The sequence below is a fragment of the Oncorhynchus masou genome, chromosome 14 (genome assembly GCF_036934945.1).
Source record: "Oncorhynchus masou masou isolate Uvic2021 chromosome 14, UVic_Omas_1.1, whole genome shotgun sequence".
In the NCBI taxonomy this organism is placed as follows: domain Eukaryota; kingdom Metazoa; phylum Chordata; class Actinopteri; order Salmoniformes; family Salmonidae; genus Oncorhynchus; species Oncorhynchus masou.
The window spans coordinates 17,439,608-17,460,716 of NC_088225.1; the positions used below are offsets into that span (position 1 = coordinate 17,439,608).

At 47.6% G+C, this 21,109-nt stretch overlaps 2 protein-coding genes across 6 annotated transcripts in view; one reads left to right on the top strand and one right to left on the bottom strand.

Moving 5' to 3' along the window:
- The window catches only part of LOC135553817 (uncharacterized), a 15,960-nt gene extending 12,312 nt beyond the window's left edge, over positions 1–3,648 (top strand). The window contains exon 2 of the mRNA XM_064985754.1: positions 919–3,648. Within this exon, the coding sequence (XP_064841826.1) occupies positions 938–2,449 (1,512 nt within the window). The 5' untranslated portion in view covers positions 919–937 and the 3' untranslated portion in view covers positions 2,450–3,648. The remainder of the gene's footprint in view (positions 1–918) is intronic.
- Positions 3,649–5,163: 1,515 nt separating this feature from the next.
- LOC135554412 (liprin-alpha-3-like) overlaps positions 5,164–21,109 on the bottom strand; it is a 44,798-nt gene continuing 28,852 nt past the window's right edge. For 3 of the 5 annotated variants that reach the window (XM_064986709.1, XM_064986708.1, XM_064986711.1), the window contains 16 exons: positions 20,765–20,961; positions 20,253–20,493; positions 19,498–19,631; positions 19,249–19,400; positions 19,008–19,104; positions 18,782–18,863; positions 18,466–18,666; positions 17,637–17,699; positions 15,492–15,518; positions 15,143–15,318; positions 14,571–14,668; positions 14,132–14,307; positions 7,810–7,878; positions 7,456–7,618; positions 6,134–6,197; positions 5,164–5,839 (listed from right to left, as the gene is read on the bottom strand). In XM_064986709.1, the coding sequence (XP_064842781.1) occupies positions 6,145–6,197; positions 7,456–7,618; positions 7,810–7,878; positions 14,132–14,307; positions 14,571–14,668; positions 15,143–15,318; positions 15,492–15,518; positions 17,637–17,699; positions 18,466–18,666; positions 18,782–18,863; positions 19,008–19,104; positions 19,249–19,400; positions 19,498–19,631; positions 20,253–20,493; positions 20,765–20,961 (1,929 nt within the window). In that variant the 3' untranslated portion in view covers positions 5,164–5,839; positions 6,134–6,144. Of the gene's footprint in view, positions 5,840–6,133; positions 6,198–7,455; positions 7,619–7,809; positions 7,879–14,131; positions 14,308–14,570; positions 14,669–15,142; positions 15,319–15,491; positions 15,818–17,636; positions 17,700–18,465; positions 18,667–18,781; positions 18,864–19,007; positions 19,105–19,248; positions 19,401–19,497; positions 19,632–20,252; positions 20,494–20,764; positions 20,962–21,109 lie in introns of those variants that run through there. The other 2 variants (XM_064986712.1, XM_064986713.1) reach the window with 2 other exon arrangements.

A 21,109-nucleotide genomic window follows, 5' to 3' on the forward strand; every position in this document is an offset into this window, starting at 1 on the left:
TCTCTCTCCCCATACCCATCTCTCTCTCTCTCTCTCCATACCCGTCTCTCCTCTCTCTCTCTCTCTCCATATCCGTCTCTCTCTCTCGTTCTCTCCATATCCGTCTCTCTCCTCTCTCTCTCTCTCTCTCTCTCCCCATACCCGCCTCTCCTCTCTCTCTATCCCCATACCTGTCTCTCCTCTCTCTCTTTCTCTCTCTCTCTCTCTCTCTCTCCCCATATCCGTCTCTCCTCTCTCCCCTTACCCATCTCTCTCTCTCTCTCTCTCCATACCCATCTCTCCTCTCTCTCTCTCTCTCTCTCTCTCTCCATACCCGTCTCTCTCCTCTCTCTCTCCCCATACCCGTCTCTCCTCTCTCTCTCCCAATACCCATCTCTCCTCTCTCTCTCTCCCCATACCCGTCTCTCCTCCTCTCTCTCTCTCTCTCTCCCCATACCCGTCTCTCCTCCCTCTCTTTCTCCCCATACCCATCTCTCCTCTCTCTCTCCCCATACCCGTCTCTCCTCTCTCTCTCCCCATACCCATCTCTCCTCTCCCTCTCTCTTCATACCCGTCTCTCCTCTCTCTCTCTCCATACCCGTCTCTCCTTTCTCTCTCTCTCTCTCTCTCTCTCTCTCTCCATATCCGTCTCTCTCTCTCTCTCTCGTTCTCTCCATATCCGTCTCTCTCCTCTCTCTCTCTCTCTCTCTCTCTCTCTCTCCCCATACCCGCCTCTCTCCTCTCTCTCTCTCTCCCCATACCCGTCTCTCCTCTCTCCCCTTACCCGTCTCTCCTCTCTCTCTCTCTCTCTCTCTCTCTCTCCATACCCGTCTCTCTCTCTCTCTCTCTCCCCATACCCGTCTCTCCTCCTACTCTTTCTCCACATACCCGTCTCTCCTCTCTCTCTCTCTCTCCCCATACCCGTCTCTCCATCCTCAGTTGATACGTGTTGGGAGTGATGCACTGGCTTCCCCTGGTTGCCATGGTGATCGCCTCGGCCCTGCCCTTCCCTCACAGCCCTGTGACCAGTACTGTTGCTGCGATGACGGAGCCCGGCAGTAGCCTGGACGACCACACAGAGGACATCGATGACTCTTCCAGTCACTCCCCCAGATCTTACTCCACACTTCCAGCTCCTCAGGCCTACAATGTGGACTACAAGGACTACAATAACCCCTCCATAATTAAAGAGGAGGTGCAAACTTTGAAAGGAAAGCAAAAACAACAAAGTTATCTGTCAAAAAGCAATTTTCATACAGAAAACACGAACAGCGTTGGTTTAAATAAATATTCTAACACTAATGGAGGAAAACTCAGGAGCACCAATGGCAGCAGTCATCAGGACTACCCCTCCCAGGAGAACTATGTACTAGGGGACTATAAACCAGACAGCCGCAGAGCTGGTGATGACAGCAGCTTTAGAGACATGGCTCAGAAGGAAAACCATCATCACTCTCTAGACCCCAGGACCGATGAACAGGATCTCAGACCTCCCAACATGTATGTGGTGGAAACTTACAAACCTTCCACTAATGCTGGACACCACAGTAACACTGGGCCAGATCCCTCCAGTCAGAGGACCCCGCAGAGAGCAGAGGCTAGGACAGAGAGCAGTGATAACAGGGGAGAGGAGGGGAGGGAGGGTGGGCCTGGGGCAGGGGCTGGGAAAGGTCCGGATTTGTCAGAGGAAGGAATGGAAGTAGGACTAGGGTTAGGGCTGGGTCAGGGGCTGGAAGGTGTGAAGGAGAAGCAAGAGCTGCTGTTTTTAGATGCACACCCGCGGGTCCTTTTCTCTTCCTCTCCTCCAGAGCACCCGCCCCTCCTCCTTATGCTGGAGTCAGGCATGTTGCCCATAGAAGGAGAGGACAAGGAGGAGGAGGAGGAAGTGTCGGACGCAGACGGACACATGGAGGGTCATGGGGACCGAGAGACGGACGGGAGTGTGCCGCTGAGCTGGGTGGACACTCTCAGGGGGGCCAGGGAGCCCCCTCGCCCCGCCCCCAGGCACAAGCGCTCGCACTTGTCCCACACCGGGCGGGGTGAGATGCCGGTGTGCGAGTCGGAGAGTGTGTGGGTAACGGACAAGACGACGGTATTCGACGATAGGGGTAAAACAGTCAACATCGTGCCAGAGATCAAGACAGTCAAGGGGGCGCTGAAGCAGTACTTCTATGAGACTCGCTGCCGCCAGGAGGGGCAGCAGAGGGGCGTTGGGCCGCAGCGGGAGGCTGGGGGGGCAGGGGCCTCGGCAGCAGTAACAGGGACAGGACCCGTAGGTGTGTCCGGGGCCAGCTGCCGGGGCGTGGACATCAGACAGTGGGTGAGTCAGTGTAAGGCCAAGGACACATATGTCCGAGCCCTCACTGTTGACAACAACGGTCTGCAGGGCTGGAGGTGGGTCCGCATCAACTCGTCCTGCGTGTGTGTCCTACTGTCCAGAGTAACCAGGAAAAACAGAGGAAGGGAGTGAGGGCAGGAGATGGAGGAAAGGTGGAGAGGATCATGTGGAAGTAATGTTAACACAGATAATGCTTGGAACATTGGATGTAATGTCAATTAGACAGTAGGTGTTACTTTATAGGCCAGGGTGCCTCTTATCCAGAGCGACTTACATTAGTGCATTCTTCTTATGATAGCTGCACTCTTACAAAAAAAAGGGTTCCAAACGGGCTCTTTGGCTGTCCCCATAGGAGAACCCTTTTTGGTTCTAGGTCGAACCCTTTTTGAGGTTCTATGTAGAACCCTCTGTGGAAAGGGTTCCACATGGAACTCAAAAGTGTTCTACCTGGAACCAAAATGGGTTCTTCAACGGGTTCTCCTATGGGGACAGCCAAAGAACCCTTAGGTTCTAGATATCACTTTTTTTTAAAGAGTGTAGGCAAGACAACCCCTCCACCCATCACGGGCTCAGTGAGAGTGACTACACAAAAACAATAAAACCTCAACAATACAACTTAGGGAAAACTATCATATCAAAATAGTGATTTAAATTGCTGAGTAATACTGTATGTAAGCATGAGTTTTAAATTAATATATTTCTTTATATATGTGTACAATATGTGATCAGTATGCTTTTATGTATGAAAGTATGTATATTTATAGAGAAAGGTATGTGGATTGATAGGTTTGTTGTTGTTACATGATTCCAGTCTCTGGCATCTGGCCTCTGCTCTGAATGGGAGAGGAAGAGACTGGCAGCACCTAGTGATTTAGCCTGATACTGCTCAACATTCCATACTGAGCACTGACCATCCCCAGTCCTCCTTTGTGAAGTCTCACAGAGAACATTATCACTGAGTGCTTTAATAGTAAGATAGAGAGGAGAATTGAGCCATGTATACTGTGAGCACAATGCTGGGTGTCATCATGATGCCCATACTGTTGTCATGAGAGCAACAGTCCATTTACAGTGTAGCCAGTTATATGTGATCAGAACATTTGAGTGACCAATAGAAACCATGCAGCAGTGTGACAACCACAGAAGCATTTTATCTCTCCCTGTAGTTAGATCATTAGATGATTGAAGAATTCCATTCGCCTCAGTTTGCAGTTTGAACTCTGCACTCAATAGTATATGCAGTACAACATATTTATACATTTGGATTTTTGTAATACATGTATGTATATTGTAAAGGCCTGTTTCTTATTCTATAAGTAAAAGATAAACTATTATAACTTATTTTATGATTTTTATGCATAATGGTCTTTCCCGGCAAGTGTCAATGGTGTGATCTATCGGTGTGTTGTCTCTCTTTCTGTCATATGCACATACAGTATATACATGCTGAACATTCTTCTCACAAATACACAAACCACTGCCTCTCCTCCCCTCACACACTCGCCTGTTGTCTACATTCGTGCCAACCCCAGGTACACAAAGTGAGAACACACACATTGGGATGTGTTGTACCACGAGTCCACTTTATTTTGTCTTTTTATCACCAACATCTTCATGACTGTTTATTTTGCAGGTGTTATTTTCAATTTGTATTATCATCTTCGTCATTCAAATGTATTTTTTTCAATCATAACACAATTTGTTTTCAAAATTTACACATACAGTAGCATATTTTATTGACCATTTTTAATGTTTCATATTTACTTTTCAAATTAGGTCAAATTAAATTAGTAAGAATTAAGTATTAAATGAACATGTACATACAATTATTCAATACATACATACATAATGAAAATAAATATAGTTATCATAAAAACATAAAAATAAAAATACACACATTTTACAAATGGTTCCCCAGGCTTTCATCCTCATAGGTTAGATTTCTACAGATATACGTGTATCATCTTCACCCCCCAAAGTTGACTTCATTGTCATCTTGGTTGTTTGACATGCATCGTAACACAGAAGCTAAAGGTTTTTCTTGACTTCCAACAGTCTCTTCTCTCTTCCTGGATCTGCTTATCATCCTTCCTCTCTTGGTTTCTGTTATGGCTTGCGTGCAGTAAATTAATCGTCTCCATCCTCTTTTCTTCTGGTCACTTTGACTGTTTTATCTCACCTTCGTCACACCTCCATCTTTCCCCTCGTCTTCCAGGGGCACCCAATGAACCTGAGCTGATGATGAGAGCTGTAAAGTCCACCACATCTAGAAAGCCATTACCCTGGGCTTTGTACTAGACCTGCAGTATGTAACCTGGCTTCAACAACATGTCCCCCCACTCTAATTTAACTGGCTTTAGTGGATACCTACAAATGACTAAATTACATCACAGCCATTTAACACAATGCCTGTGTGGCCCCCCATCCCATCATATCCCCGCTGTTGTGGCCCCCATCCCATCGTATCCTTGCTGCTGTGGCCCCCCATCCCATCGTATCCTTGCTGCTGTGGCCCCCCATCCCATCGGATCCCCGCTGCTGTGGCCCCCCATCCCATCGGATCCCCGCTGCTGTGGCCTCCCCATCCCATCGTATCCTTGCTGCTGTGGCCCCCAATCCCATCGGATTCCCGCCGCTGTGGCCCCCCATCCCATCGTATCCTTGCTGCTGTGGCCCCCCCATCCCATCGTATCCTTGCTGCTGTGGCCCCCCATCCCATCGTATCCTTGCTGCTGTGGCCCCCCATCCCATCGTATCCTTGCTGCTGTGGCCCCCCCATCCCATCGTATCCTTGCTGCTGTGGCCCCCCATCCCATCGTATCCTTGCTGCTGTGGCCCCCCCCCCCATCCCATCGTATCCTTGCTGCTGTGGCCCCCCATCCCATCGTATCCTTGCTGCTGTGGCCCCCTATCCCATCGTATCCTTGCTGCTGTGGCCCTGCTTTTGATCTCCACAATAGATTCCATTCAAAAGAGATTACACTAGAACCTAGTGCCTCTCAGCTTTCAAGGTGCCAATGGACAAACCATGAGTAGAGGAGCGGCTTGCTGCCCCTCTGATGTGGCTGGAGCCAAGATGGCGGCCTAAATGGGGACATGGTTTTACTGCAGCACTCTAACCAACTTAGGAGAACCTCTGACAGCACCATAGAAGCTAACAGATAGAGAGCCACAATAGGTGACATTGGATATCAGTCTCCTCCTCAGCACACAACTCCACATCGCACAATCACATATTGAGACAGAACAAAGAGAGATAAAACAGTCGTCCTGCCTCATCCTACCCCTCTATCCATGTACGTACAGTATATATCCTGTCAATATTTCATACATTCTTCATGTTCTTTTCCCTTTGTTGTTTCTCCATCTCTGTCATTTCTTCTTTATCTCTGTTATTGCAGAATGGTCAGACCAATAGATTTATATTTAATAAATGTATATATTCATTGCTTCTCTGCTGCTTTCCCCTCCTGTGAATGAATGAGAGGAGGGCAGTCCAGTCGTGATCCAGTCACCATGGCCCTGAGGAGAAACACAGGATTACTCTCATGCACACTACTGTCCTCCTGACTTCACTCAAACCAAATCCCCATCAACCAATGAACCAAGCCCACCGCTAAAGACCTCACCCACAAACAATAAAGCTCACAACACAGCACCACAACAAACAATGTAGCTTGAAAACAAGTCAAAACACTTCAATATGCACACATGCAAGCTATCTGGCATGCCTGAAGGTTTTGTTACAAATCAAACCATGAGAGAACTCTAACTAGCTACTACATGTGTTTAATGTGTTAGTTGAGGGCTTCTCACCTCTGTGTCCTTCAGCAAGAGTATGTCCTGACTGAGGGTGCCTCACCGCGAGGCCCAGAGTTCACTAAGAGAGAAGGAGAGAGAAACATGATCAAAATAACGACTAAATAGCATTGAACTTTTCCATGATGTACTATTATAAAATTGTGGGAGGAGGAAATTGTGGTTGCCTTGCCCTCTGAACCTGCTGTGTCCTGTAGGAGCGAGCCACTGGAGGTTTTGCATATGAATATCCAAGCTAATGCCACCAGTGTTGGAACAAGCCCAATAATGGACGGAAGGAGCCTAATGTTACTCTTTATAGTCCTAGGACCTTACATGTTCTGTTTATAGGCAAAATACTTCATCTAAACGTGATTCGACTCTCAATTGTGATAAGATTTTAGAAACACAACGCCCTCTACTTTCATGTCACATCAAAATAATTTCACAAATGCAAAATATACACTTACTGTAGACTATTTTAACTGGTTTTAAAACAGTTGAGCCGACAGTATCTTTCAGTGACAACACGTTTGTGGTGTCCGACAGTATCTTTCAGTGACAACACGTTTGTGGCGTCCGACAGTATCTTTCAGTGACAACACGTTTGTGGCGTCCGACAGTATCTTTCAGTGACAACACGTTTGTGGCGTCCGACAGTATCTTTCAGTGACAACACGTTTGTGGCGTCCGACAGTATCTTTCAGTGACAACACGTTTGTGGCGTCCGTCTTCCTTTTACACACAGATGTTCTGAGACGCCGAATGCTAATTAGCACAGGTAGTCTACTCTTCTCTGTCAAGCGCTGTAACATTGGAAATATGGCCGTGTGGGAACCCTAGAAATGTGTGTAGTAATTGAACCTTTTGTTTTTAGAAAATTGTTTCTCGCTGATATGAAAGACAAGTTCCTTATGTTTCCAAAACTGTACCGCAAGCGATGCGTGTTAACGTTTAGAACAAGCGTCAAGGCTTTTAACAAAACTTCCCCAGACAGAAAATACTATCATCAATCGGCGCAAAAGTTAGTAAGCTTCTATGAATGGGGTACATCTGAACATACTCGCATGTGACACTGGTCTTACATTTCTTCTCTAACGTAACATGCAACCCACTTCAAGACAAAGACAGCTGTTTTTCTCGATTAATAAATCAGTATGACTAGCCCAAAGTAAATGTGTTATCCAGGGTTTTAAGGGGTCATAAATTGTCCAACGCGTGACCTTCTGAGTGATATTAGAAGAACAGCCCTGGAGGTGTAAGAAGCAGAACAAATAGGAATCTGAGAGCGTGGCCAAAGGGAAGGGTCAGAGGTTAGGGGGAGAAGTCATCCTTCTCACCGTCACTCTGAACCTTTCTCAGGGTCACAGAGGGTGTGGAGATGGCCGAGGCACGGAAGTTAGCAGGCAGGTTCTCTGATGAGTCTGAGGTCACCCCCCTAAGGTCCTTCTCCCTGAACATCTTCCTCCAGGAAGGGGAGCGGGTGAACGTCTTAGTCGCATCCTAATGGAGGGGGGGTAGAGAGAAGGGGGGAAATGGGGAGAGAAAAGAGGGGAGAGAAAGAGAGAGAGAAATAAAGAAAAAAAGGTCTGTCAACATTGTCAAACTGTCAAGTTATAAAGAATGACTTGTATGAGGTGGAAAATGCAGTCTTCACATAGTCTCTGAACTAAGCCTACTGTGTTCTTTAATACCTCATCTGGTCTTCTCTCTGTTCCCATAGAGATGAGGGAGTTGTATTCCTTCTCTAGGAGTTGTCTGGCCTAGAGGAGAGATGTGAGAGGAGGGAGTACAGATTAGAATCAGGCTAGTCACTTCATTTGATATACACTACTATCAGTTTCACCTGCATGCCTGAGATACAACTGTCATCTACCAGCCAGCAGTCAGCCTGGGGACGCTGTTACTGAGATACAACTGTCATCTACCAGCCAGCAGTCAAGCTGGGGACGCTGTTACTGAGATACAACTGTCATCTACCAGCCAGCAGTCAAGCTGGGGACGCTGTTACTGAGATACAACTGTCATCTACCAGCCAGCAGTCAAGCTGGGGACGCTGTTACTGAGATACAACTGTCATCTACCAGCCAGCAGTCAAGCTGGGGACGCTGTTACTGAGATACAACTGTCATCTACCAGCCAGCAGTCAGCCTGGGGACGCTGTTACTGAGATACAACTGTCATCTACCAGCCAGCAGTCAAGCTGGGGACGCTGTTACTGAGATACAACTGTCATCCACCAGCCAGCAGTACCAGCTGAGATACAACTGTCATCCACCAGCCAGTAGTTAGCCTGGGGACGCTGTTACTGAGATACAACTGTCATGTACCAGCCAGCAGTCAAGCTGGGGCCGATGTTACTGAGATACAACTGTCATCCACCAGCCAGCAGTTAGCCTGGGGATGATGTTACTGAGATACAACTATCATCCACCAGCCAGCAGTTAGCCTGGGGATGATGTTACTGAGATACAACTGTCATCCACCAGCCAGCAGTCAAGCTGGGGCCGATGTTACTGAGATACAACTATCATCCACCAGCCAGCAGTTAGCCTGGGGACGCTGTTACTGAGATACAACTGTCATCCACCAGCCAGCAGTTATGGAGGTCATGAGTGTTAGCCTGGGGATGATGTTACTGAGATACAACTGTCATGTACCAGCCAGCAGTCAAGCTGGGGCCAATGTTACTGAGATACAACTGTCATCCACCAGCCAGCAGTTCTGGGGATGATGTTAGAGATACAACTATCATCCACCAGCCAGCAGTTAGCCTGGGGATGATGATGTTACTGAGATCCACCAGCCACAACTGTCATCCACCAGCCAGTAGTTAGCCTGCTGTTACTGAGATACAACTGTCATGTACCAGCCAGCAGTCAAGCTGGGGCCGATGTTACTGAGATACAACTGTCATCCACCAGCCAGCAGTTAGCCTGGGGATGATGTTACTGAGATACAACTATCATCCACCAGCCAGCAGTTAGCCTGGGGATGATGTTACTGAGATACAACTGTCATCCACCAGCCAGCAGTCAAGCTGGGGCCGATGTTACTGAGATACAACTGTCATCCACAGCCACCAGCAGTTAGCCTGGGGATGATGTTACTGAGATACAACTGTCTGGGGTCACTGGGGCATGTTACTGAGATACAACTGTCATCCAGCCATCAGTAGTTAGCCTGTCATCCACCAGGGACTGGGGACGATGTTACTGAGATACAACTGTCATCCACCAGCCAGTAGTTAGCCTGGGGACGCTGTTACTGAGATACAACTGTCATCTACCAGCCAGTAGTTAGCCTGGGGACGCTGTTACTGAGATACAACTGTCATCTACCAGCCAGCCTGGGGACGCTGTTTGAGATACCTGTCATCTATCAGCCAGGAGCCTGGGGCTGTTACTGAGTCATACCACAACTGTCATCTGTCATCTACCAGCCAGCAGTTAGCCTGGGGACGCTGTTACTGAGATACAACTGTCATCTACCAGCCAGTAGTTAGCCTGGGGACGCTGTTACTGAGATACAACTGTCATCTACCAGCCAGAGTTAGCCAACTGTCATCTATGTTACTGAGATACAACTGTCATCTATCAGCCAGTAGTTAGCCTGGGGACACTGTTACTGAGATACAACTGTCATCCACCAGCCAGCAGTTAGCCTGGGGACGCTGTTACTGAGATACAACTGTCATCCACCAGCCAGCAGTTAGCCTGGGGACGATGTTACTGAGATACAACTGTCATCTACCAGCCAGTAGTTAGCCTGGGGACGCTGTTACTGAGATACAACTGTCATCTACCAGCCAGCAGTTAGCCTGGGGACGCTGTTACTGAGATACAACTGTCATCTACCAGCCACTGGGGACGATGTTACTGAGATACAACTGTCATCTACCAGCCAGTAGTTAGCCTGGGGACGATGTTACTGAGATACAACTGTCATCTACCAGCCAGTAGTTAGCCTGGGGACGCTGTTACTGAGATACAACTGTCATCTACCAGCCAGTAGTTAGCCTGGGGACGCTGTTACTGAGATACAACTGTCATCTACCAGCCAGTAGTTAGCCTGGGGACAATGTTACTGAGATACAACTGTCATCTACCAGCCAGTAGTTAGCCTGGGGACACTGTTACTGAGATACAACTGTCATCTACCAGCCAGTAGTTAGCCTGGGGACGCTGTTACTGAGATACAACTGTCATCCACCAGCCAGTATCTACCAGCCAGTAGTTAGCCTGGGGACGCTGTTACTGAGATACAACTGTCATCTACCAGCCAGTAGTTAGCCTGGGAACTGAGATACAACTGTCATCTACCAGCCAGTAGTTAGCCTGGGGACGCTGTTACTGAGATACAACTGTCATCTACCAGCCAGTAGTTAGCCTGGGGACGCTGTTACTGAGATACAACTGTCATCCACCAGCCAGTAGTTAGCCTGGGGACGATGTTACTGAGATACAACTGTCATCCACCAGCCAGTAGTTAGCCTGGGGACGCTGTTACTGAGATACAACGGTCATCTACCAGCCAGCAGTTAGCCTGGGGACGATGTTACTGAGATACAACTGTCATCTACCAGCCAGCAGTTAGCCTGGGGATGATGTTACTGAGATACAACTGTCATCTACCAGCCAGTAGTTAGCCTGGGGACGCTGTTACTGAGATACAACTGTCATCCACCAGCCAGTAGTTAGCCTGGGGACACTGTTACTGAGATACAACTGTCATCTACCAGCCAGCAGTTAGCCTGGGGACGATGTTACTGAGATACAACTGTCATCTACCAGCCACTGGGGACGATGTTACTGAGATACAACTGTCATCCACCAGCCAGCAGTTAGCCTGGGGATGATGTTACTGAGATACAACTGTCATCTACCAGCCACTGGGGACGATGTTACTGAGATACAACTGTCATCCACCAGCCAGCAGTTAGCCTGGGGATGATGTTACTGAGATACAACTGTCATCTACCAGCCACTGGGGACACTGTTACTGAGATACAACTGTCATCCACCAGCCAGCAGTTAGTCTGGGGATGATGTTACTGAGATACAACTGTCATCTACCAGCCACTGGGGACGATGTTACTGAGATACAACTGTCATCCACCAGCCACTGGGGACAATGTTACTGAGATACAACTGTCATCCACCAGCCAGCAGTTAGTCTGGGGATGATGTTACTGAGATACAACTGTCATCCAGCCACTGGGGCCAGCAAGTCATCCACCAGCCCTGGGGACAATGTTACTGAGATACAACTGTCATCCACCAGCCAGCAGATGTTAGATACAACTGTCATCTACCAGCCACTGGGGACGATGTTACTGAGATACAACTGTCATCCACCAGCCAGCAGTTAGCCTGGGGACACTGTTACTGAGATACAACTGTCATCTACCAGCCAGCAGTTAGCCTGGGGACACTGTTACTGAGATACAACTGTCATCCACCAGCCAGCAGTTAGCCTGGGGACGCTGTTACTGAGATACAACGGTCATCTACCAGCCACTGGGGACGATGTTACTGAGATACAACTGTCATCCACCAGCCAGTAGTTAGCCTGGGGACGCTGTTACTGAGATACAACTGTCATCTATCAGCCAGTAGTTAGCCTGGGGACGATGTTACTGAGATACAACTGTCATCTACCAGCCAGCAGTTAGCCTGGGGACGCTGTTACTGAGATACAACTGTCATCTACCAGCCAGTAGTTAGCCTGGGGACGCTGTTACTGAGATACAACTGTCATCCACCAGCCAGTAGTTAGCCTGGGGACGCTGTTACTGAGATACAACTGTCATCTACCAGCCAGTAGTTAGCCTGGGGACAATGTTACTGAGATACAACTGTCATCTACCAGCCAGTAGTTAGCCTGGGGACGCTGTTACTGAGATACAACTGTCATCTACCAGCCAGTAGTTAGCCTGGGGACACTGTTACTGAGATACAACTGTCATCTACCAGCCAGTAGTTAGCCTGGGGACGCTGTTACTGAGATACAACTGTCATCCACCAGCCAGTAGTTAGCCTGGGGACGCTGTTACTGAGATACAACTGTCATCTACCAGCCAGCAGTTAGCCTGGGGACGCTGTTACTGAGATACAACTGTCATCTACCAGCCAGCAGTTAGCCTGGGGACGCTGTTACTGAGATACAACTGTCATCTACCAGCCAGCAGTTAGCCTGGGGACGATGTTACTGAGATACAACTGTCATCTACCAGCCACTGGGGACGATGTTACTGAGATACAACTGTCATCCACCAGCCAGCAGTTAGCCTGGGGATGATGTTACTGAGATACAACTGTCATCTACCAGCCACTGGGGACACTGTTACTGAGATACAACTGTCATCCACCAGCCAGCAGTTAGTCTGGGGATGATGTTACTGAGATACAACTGTCATCTACCAGCCACTGGGGACGATGTTACTGAGATACAACTGTCATCCACCAGCCAGCAGTTAGCCTGGGGACACTGTTACTGAGACACAACTGTCATCTACCAGCCAGCAGTTAGCCTGGGGACGCTGTTACTGAGATACAACTGTCATCTACCAGCCAGTAGTTAGCCTGGGGACACTGTTACTGAGATACAACTGTCATCCACCAGCCAGCAGTTAGCCTGGGGATGATGTTACTGAGATACAACTGTCATCTACCAGCCACTGGGGACGATGTTACTGAGATACAACTGTCATCCACCAGCCAGCAGTTAGCCTGGGGACACTGTTACTGAGATACAACTGTCATCCACCAGCCAGCAGTTAGCCTGGGGATGATGTTACTGAGATACAGGTGCAGTAAGAATCCAGTTTATGGGCGCGTTTTTCTGTCCAGGCGTTGCTGGCACATATATTACAATGCCTGGATAGGTATTTAAGTGTGAAAAGCATTTCGCTGCACTTGCGATAACATCTGCAAATCTGTGTATATGATCAATAAACTTTTATTTTGAAGTATCTGCTAACCACATCATATGTTATAGCAATCTGGTCCCGACGACACAGTCGATGACGTGGCACACAACCATCGTTGTTGCATGCAACAGGGGAAGGCAGGGGAAGGCATTTAATCACTTCTGATTAGTGGGTGGGGTGAGACTTGTGCATGCCTGTGTATTCTGATTGGTTAGATGGGTGAGTACCTTGGGGTTCTGATTGGTTAGATGGGTGAGTACCTTGGGGTTCTGATTGGTTAGATGGGTGAGTACCTTGGGGTTCTGATTGGTTAGATGGGTGAGTACCTGTGTATTCTGGTTGGTTAGATGGGTGAGTACCTGTGTGTTCTGATTGGTTAGATGGGTGAGTACCTTGGGGTTCTGATTGGTTAGATGGGTGAGTACCTGTGTGTTCTGATTGGTTATATGGGTGAGTACCTTGGGGTTCTGATTGGTTAGATGGGTGAGTACCTTGGGGTTCTGATTGGTTAGATGGGTGAGTACCTTGGGGTTCTGATTGGTTAGATGGGTGAGTACCTGTGTATTCTGGTTGGTTAGATGGGTGAGTACCTGTGTGTTCTGATTGGTTAGATGGGTGAGTACCTGTGTGTTCTGATTGGTTATATGGGTGAGTACCTTGGGGTTCTGATTGGTTAGATGGGTGAGTACCTTGGGGTTCTGATTGGTTAGATGGGTGAGTACCTTGGGGTTCTGATTGGTTAGATGGGTGAGTACCTTGGGGTTCTGATTGGTTAGATGGGTGAGTACCTTGGGGTTCTGATTGGTTAGATGGGTGAGTACCTTGGGGTTCTGATTGGTTAGATGGGTGAGTACCTTGGGGTTCTGATTGGTTAGATGGGTGAGTACCTGTGTATTCTGGTTGGTTAGATGGGTGAGTACCTTGGGGTTCTGATTGGTTAGATGGGTGAGTACCTTGGGGTTCTGATTGGTTAGATGGGTGAGTACCTTGGGGTTCTGATTGGTTAGATGGGTGAGTACCTGTGTATTCTGGTTGGTTAGATGGGTGAGTACCTGTGTGTTCTGATTGGTTATATGGGTGAGTACCTGTGTGTTCTGATTGGGTATCTGCAGCAGCAGGGCCAAGTCTGTGTAGTCAAAGGTGTCGTCCAGAGCCAGGAGGGCCCCATGGACCCCGCTCTCTGTCAGGTTGTCAGCGTACTCCTTCAGCCCGATGTTCTGCACCCAGCACATCACACGCTCGTTGGACCACACCATCACATCTACGCAGAGGAGTAGTGGGACGAAGACATCTGTCAGAAAATTCTCACTCAAAGAATCCCACAGGGTGACTGGACCTTACGCTGACAGGGCCAATGTGGGTGCAGACTTTTGCTCAAGCCAAGCAGTGAAACACCTTCTACTAACCATCAATCGAGGCTTTGATTGTTACTGAAAGGAGGATTGGTTGGATGGATGGTTGGATGGATGGATGAGAAGCACTAAATTGGAACAAAGGATTTAATGTCAGAGAGGAAGAACACACCTTTGTTCTGGTGCTGGCTGTCTTCTCTCCTCCTCTCTAGCTCTTTGCGGTCGTAGTTCAAGCGCTTCAGGCACATTATGCCATAATGCAAACTAACTCTGAGAAAGGTCAAGAGAGGTCAAAAGGTCAGGCGGTTAATAGAGGGCATGGCGACTGACTCTCACCTGTACTCAGAGAAAGTATTAGAGCACTCCGGTGTCTTTGACCCCGAGAAGGCCTGGAGACACACCTGCAGAGTGAGAGTGTCACAACAGCAGGAAATCTTTCACAATATCCTTTAACACCTGCACGTTTCCCATGCCACGAACACACACACTCACACACCAGAGAGAGAGCTGGAGTGTCAACAGAGGGAGAGAATGAATGACAGAAAGAAAAGGAAAGGCCGTGAGTGAAGTGGGGAAACAGTTGCAGAAGAAGAATTCATTGTTCATTTGCAGAAACTGGAATTTTGTCTATTTGCTTTTCACCACCCCCTCGAGGCAGAAAAACGCCTACCCACCCAGGTGCCGAGGTTAACAACAGCAACAGAAAGAGCGAGAGACAGACAGATGAGAGCAGGCCATACGTACCTATGGAAGCTGTCCACCATTTTGAGCTGTCCCCTCAGCTCCTTCTTGGTCAGGTGGTCCAGCATGCGGGCGTCCACCAGGGACTCCATGAAGTAGGAGCGGTACTGGGGCAGACCCAGGCTGGGCAGCCAGTCGTTACCCACCCACTCATGGTTCATATCCCCATAGGCCAGGATCTGAGATGCAGAAAAGGACTCTTTCACTAGTGTCTCATTTGTTTCAGTTGTAGTTCGATTATTACTTATAGTACTTTTCTGTATGAATCATTTGTTTTTCAATGGCCACATACAATAGTGTAATTAGTGTGTTATTTGTTGATGCCATTTAATACAGTGCTTCCATTCCTTACCTGATCCCAGCTAATCTCTTTCAGCTCCTTAGATGCAGCAGATGGACAGGAGAGAGAGAGACATGGGCCGAAAGAGCGAGAGAACAGAGGCAGAGCAGGATAGGGGGAGCAGGATAGACAGATGGATGGAGGAAAAGCAGAGGGAGGAGGGGAGAAGAGAGTAAACAGGAAGGAGAAGACAAAGGGAGGAACAGTGTGTTAGTGAACGGGTCATTAGTGTGAAGCAGTTTAGTGAACGGGTCATTAGTGTGAAGCAGTTTACACAGAAACAGAAACTAGAGGGAGAGAAGAAGATGCTCAACACCAAGACCTAGTAGTCCCACAAACTCAGAAAGAGAGAAGAGAGAGAGCGGAGAGAGAGAGAGAGAGAGAGAGAGAGAAAGAGAGAGAGAGGGTCAGAGGGAGAGAGAAAGAGTTTAACTCCTGACTGAGCAGTATAAGTTATAACTGTCGGGCAATATATATGTACAGTGCATTCGGAAAGTAGTCAGACCCCTTGACCTTTTCCACATTTTGTTACGTTATAGAGTTCTTATAGAATGTATTAAATAGTTTTTTTCCCCTCATCAATCTACACACAGTACCCCATAATGACAAATCAAAACAGTTTTTTAGAAATGTTTGCAAATTTATTACAAATAAAAAACAAATATCACATTTACATACGTATTCAGACACTTTTAGCAGCGATTAAAGCCTCAAGTCTTCATGGGTATGACGCTACAAGCTTGGCACACCTGTATTTGGGAAGTTTCTCACATTCTTCTCTGGCTGGGCCACTCAAAGACATTCAGAGACTTGTCTCGAAGCCACTCCCTGCATTGTCTTAGCTGTGTGCTTAGGGTTGTTATCCTGTTGAAAGGTGAACCTTCACCCCAGTCTGAGGTCCTGAGCGCTCTGGTGCAGGTCTTCATCAAGGATCTCTCTGTACTTTGCTCTGTTCATCTTTCCCTCGATCCTGACTAGTCTCCCAGTCCCTGCTGCTGAAAAACATCCACACAGCATGATGCTGCCACCACCATGCTTCACAGTAGGGATGGTGCCAGGTTTCCTCCAGACATGACGCTTGGCATTCAGGCCAAAGAGTTCAATCTTGGTTTCATCAGACCAGATAATCTTGTTTCTCATGGTCTGAAAGTCCTTTAGGTGCCTTTTGTAAATCTCCAAGTGGGCTGTCATGTGCCTTTTACTGAGGATTGGCTTCTGTCTGGCCACTCTACCATAAAGGCCTGATTGGTGGAGTTCTGCAGAGATGGTTGTCCTTCTGGAAGGTTCTCCCATCTCCACAAAGGAACTCTGGAGCTCTGTCAGTGACCATTGCAGTTTGGCCGGGCAGCCAACTCTAGGAAGAGTCTTTGTAGTTCCAAACTTCTTCTAATTAATAATGATGGAGGCCACTGTGGTCTTGGGGACCTTCAGTGCTGCAGAAATGTTTCGGTACCCTTCCCCAGATCTGTACCTTGACATAATCCTGTCTCGGAGCTCTACAGACAAATCCTTCGACCTCATGGCTTGCACTGTCAAATGTGGGACCTTATATAGACAGGTGTGCCCTTCCAAATCATGTCCAATCAATTGAATTTACCACAGGCGGACTCCAATCAAGTTGTAGAAACATCTCAAGGATGATCAATGGAAACAGGATGCACCTGAGCTCAATTTCAAGTGTCATAGCAAAGGGTCTGAATACTTATGTAAATAAGGTATTTCAGTTTTTTATTTTTAATACATTTGCAAACATTTCTAATAGCTTGTTTTCACTTTGTCATTATGGGGTATTGTGTGTAGATTGATGAGGAAAAATAATAATTTAATCAATTTTAGAATGAGGTTGTAATTTAACAAAATGTGGAAAAAGTGAAGGGGTCTGAATACTTTCTGAATGCACTGTAGATCACAGGAGGCTGCTGAGGGGAGGACGTCTCATAATAATGTCTGGAATGGAGTGAATGGAATGGTATCATACACCTGGAAACATGATGTGTTTCGATACCATTCCACTAATTCCTTTCCAGCCATTACTATGAGCCCGTCCTCCTCAATTAAGGTGCCACCAACCTCCTTTGATATACGTCAATGTTAGATGAACGTCAGTGTTAAATGTCTAGAGAATGTTGAGACATTATCATAACAGGACATACTTACCGGTTTGGTGGCTGCGTTTAACGACTCCATCTCAGCATGGGTCATCCACACGTTACTGGTCGACTGTGGTCACAAGACAGGAGAGAAAGAAAACATGATCGTCAGAAAAACTCAATTGTTTGTGTGTTGATGAGTCTGCTGTGAATGCATGTAACATTTTTATGTTAATCTCTACACATAATGTAAATGTGCATATACAGGTAACTGCCAAAATAATGGAACTACTTCAGTAAATGAGGGACACAAAGTATATTGACAGCAGGTGCTACCACACAGGTGTGGTTCCTGAGTTAATTAAGCAATCACCATCCCATTATTCTTTGGGTCATGTTTAAAAATGTTGGGCAGGCCATTATTTTGGCTACCATGGCTATGCCCCCATAGGATGACAATGCACCCATCCACCGGGCACGAGTGGTCCCTGAATAGTTTGATGAGCATGAAAACTATGTAAACCATATGCCATGGCCGTCTCAGTCACCAGATCTCAACCCAATTAAACACATATGGAAGATTCTGGAGTGGTGCCTGAAACAGAATTTTCCACCACCATCAACAAAACACCAAATAATGGAATTTCTCGTGGAAGAATAATGTTGCATCCCTACAATAGAGTTCCAGACACTTGTAGACTGTGTCAAGGCGCATTGAAGCTGTTCTGGCTCATGGTGGCCCAACGCCCTATTAAGTCACTTTATGTTGGTGTTTCCTTCATTTTGGCAGTTACCTGTACGTATATGTGTATATATCAATATAGTATCATGTTTACCCCTATAATTGTGTCTACATGGTTTGTGTTCTGTGAGTGTGTACTAGTGAGACTACTAACAGAGCGATTGCTGGCCGGAGCAGATGGGCTGGTGAGGGACACCATCTCCTGGATGGCCAGTCTCAGTTTGAGGCGGTGCAGGGGGTTACTGATGCCAATCTCCCTCTGGATCTCTGTGTCAGACAGGTTGGCCATGATGGCGCCACTCTTCACGTTGGCACGACAGGCTGCCACGTACCATGCTGGCATTCCTACCCACAGCTGGAGTAGAGAGGGAAAGAGGTGAGCTAGAAACAGATTGGCTAGAGTGTAGTGATTGTGAGGGTTTATATGGCTATAAAGGTTTCCCATCTATCTATCAAACATCTATGATTACCTCTAGCCAGGAGACCACAGTGGGTCCATCCCAGGATGCAAAGGGAAGACCCTGACGACACGCCTCCTCCAGCAGCTCATGTCTGGGAGAGAGAGACCGGGGGAAACAGAGGTTGAATAAACATAAAACGAAAAGTGCTTTCTGAAAGAGTGGAAGAAAAGCAGTGGAACAGAGAAATGACTTCAGGAGAGAAATGAATCGGAGGGTGATATTCCCTGAGACCCACTTCCTTTTGCTGCGGCGGTTGTCAACAGTTCCTGTCATGCTTCCCTTGGTCAGTCCCATAGAATCCCCAGTACCCAGGTCCTCAGAAGGCGTAGAGGCTGAGAGACACAGGGGGTCATGGGTTACAAAGACTACAAATATGGGTGTCAACACCAGGTGGACTTTGACCTGTTGCAGTTAAAACACATTTAAAGCAAAGTCATGGGATATGTAGTTTTTCGAGTATAATTTCTGCCTCTCACCCAGAGAAGCAGACTCTCGCCCAGCCGGGCCCATCCTTCCCTTTTCCTTCTTCCCAAAAAGGCGGCCGATGGAAGACTTGATGCTTTTCTTTTTACTGGCTTTGTGGAGAGAGTCCTGACTGCTGTTGGAACTGCTGCCGTCTGCTGACAGACTAAGAGACAGAAGAGACAGATGGAATAAGAGAAACAGGGAAGGAACGAACCATATGAGCACTACAGGGTTTCCTCGATGATGATTGTCTGTCATACCTGCGGAATTCCCTGGGATCGTCCATCATGGCCCCTGGGTGGGTGAGGGTCATCCTGTCTAGTCGCAGTGCTCGGGGGGTGGGTGGAGGGGTGGAGTCAAGAAGGGCAAGGGACCGATCATCCTCTTTGTTGTTCTGGAGGGTAAAGTTGGAACACATTTAGGGGCTTATACAGGTTGGTGACCCCTTGGCTGGAGTGGAATGAGTGGAATGATATCAAATACTTCCAAGCATGGATATCATGTAGAAAAAGGAGGAAGGGTACAGGTACACAATAGTAGATTTTGGTAGACAGAAGGTGCTCTTTGGTAAAACGTGTAAATGGGTCATCAAAAAGAAAGGAGGACCAAGACACTCTTCATACAATTCATTAAAATGCCTTTATTTGTATGGCATGTTCAATGGAAACAACGTTTAAAAACTCTGGCGCGTTTCGGCTGCATGGCCTTCGTCAGGGAGGACAAAGAAATGATAATACAATGTCCTCTTTTCAACAGCTTTTTCCAATAAACCCTGATTTAAAGAGGGAGTAGTTACAGCATTTATTAGACAACACCTAGAAAGCAATACTATACACATTAAAAAGTGAAATCCTGTAACTATGTTATCAAAAATGTGCTTGTTTAATGCCATTTCATTCACTCTGTTCCAGACATTATTATGAGCCGTCCTCCCCTCAGCAGCCTCCACTGACACACACAAAGACTCACACATTCCCAACACACCCACACAGATACACAGACAGAGCAGCTGTACCTGTCTATCTGTCTCGCGGTGAGGGGAGTGGGACAGGCGAGGGGTGGAGACCCCAGAACTGGGGGGAGAAGGGGAGGCCAGGGTGGAGGAGGTGAGGGATTGAGGGATGAAGCCGCGTCCCATACTGTCCCTCCCCAGGGAGGAGGGAGGGATGGGGGAACCGTCCAGAGCCACACTGCTAACCCTGCTCTCGATCTCCTCTGCCCGCAACTCTGTACTCTCCTTCTCTTCCTGGATCAGCCTGACAGAGAGAATGGGGGGGGGGGAGATAGACAGACAAACAGGTCGGAGAGAAAGAGGGTAAACAGAGTGAAAAGGGGGGAAGAGGGAAAGACAGGAGATTTAGGAGCATGTCAGACGGAAGACCAATGAATGTTGGCCTTGAATGTTGGTCTTGAATGAGAAAATGAAAAGAAACCTCAGATGAATCTTCTCCACCTGCATTTGACCTAAACTGCTTGTACACAATCACAGCACCTCTCTACCTGCATCCCTTCCTCCACCTCCCTTACTTGATCTCCTTGTTGATTGCCTCTAGTTGTTCCTGCAGCATGATGGCCAGTGTCTGGACATCAGTCTGTCCGCTGGGAGACAGCAGCTCCGAGCCAAACAGTGTCTCTCTGTCGTCCTCATCGTCAGAGCAACCGTGGTCCGCACCCCCCTCAAACCCGGCCCTCAGCAGCGCTGACCCACTGTCCCAGTCCCCGTACTGCACACATACACATACGCACAAACACACATGCAAGCATGCATACACACATACACACAGAGAAGGCTCAGTTTGTTGTGTTGTGATGCTTATGACTATATCAACTAAATCAATGTGACTATATCATTATCAATATTAGACACGTCAA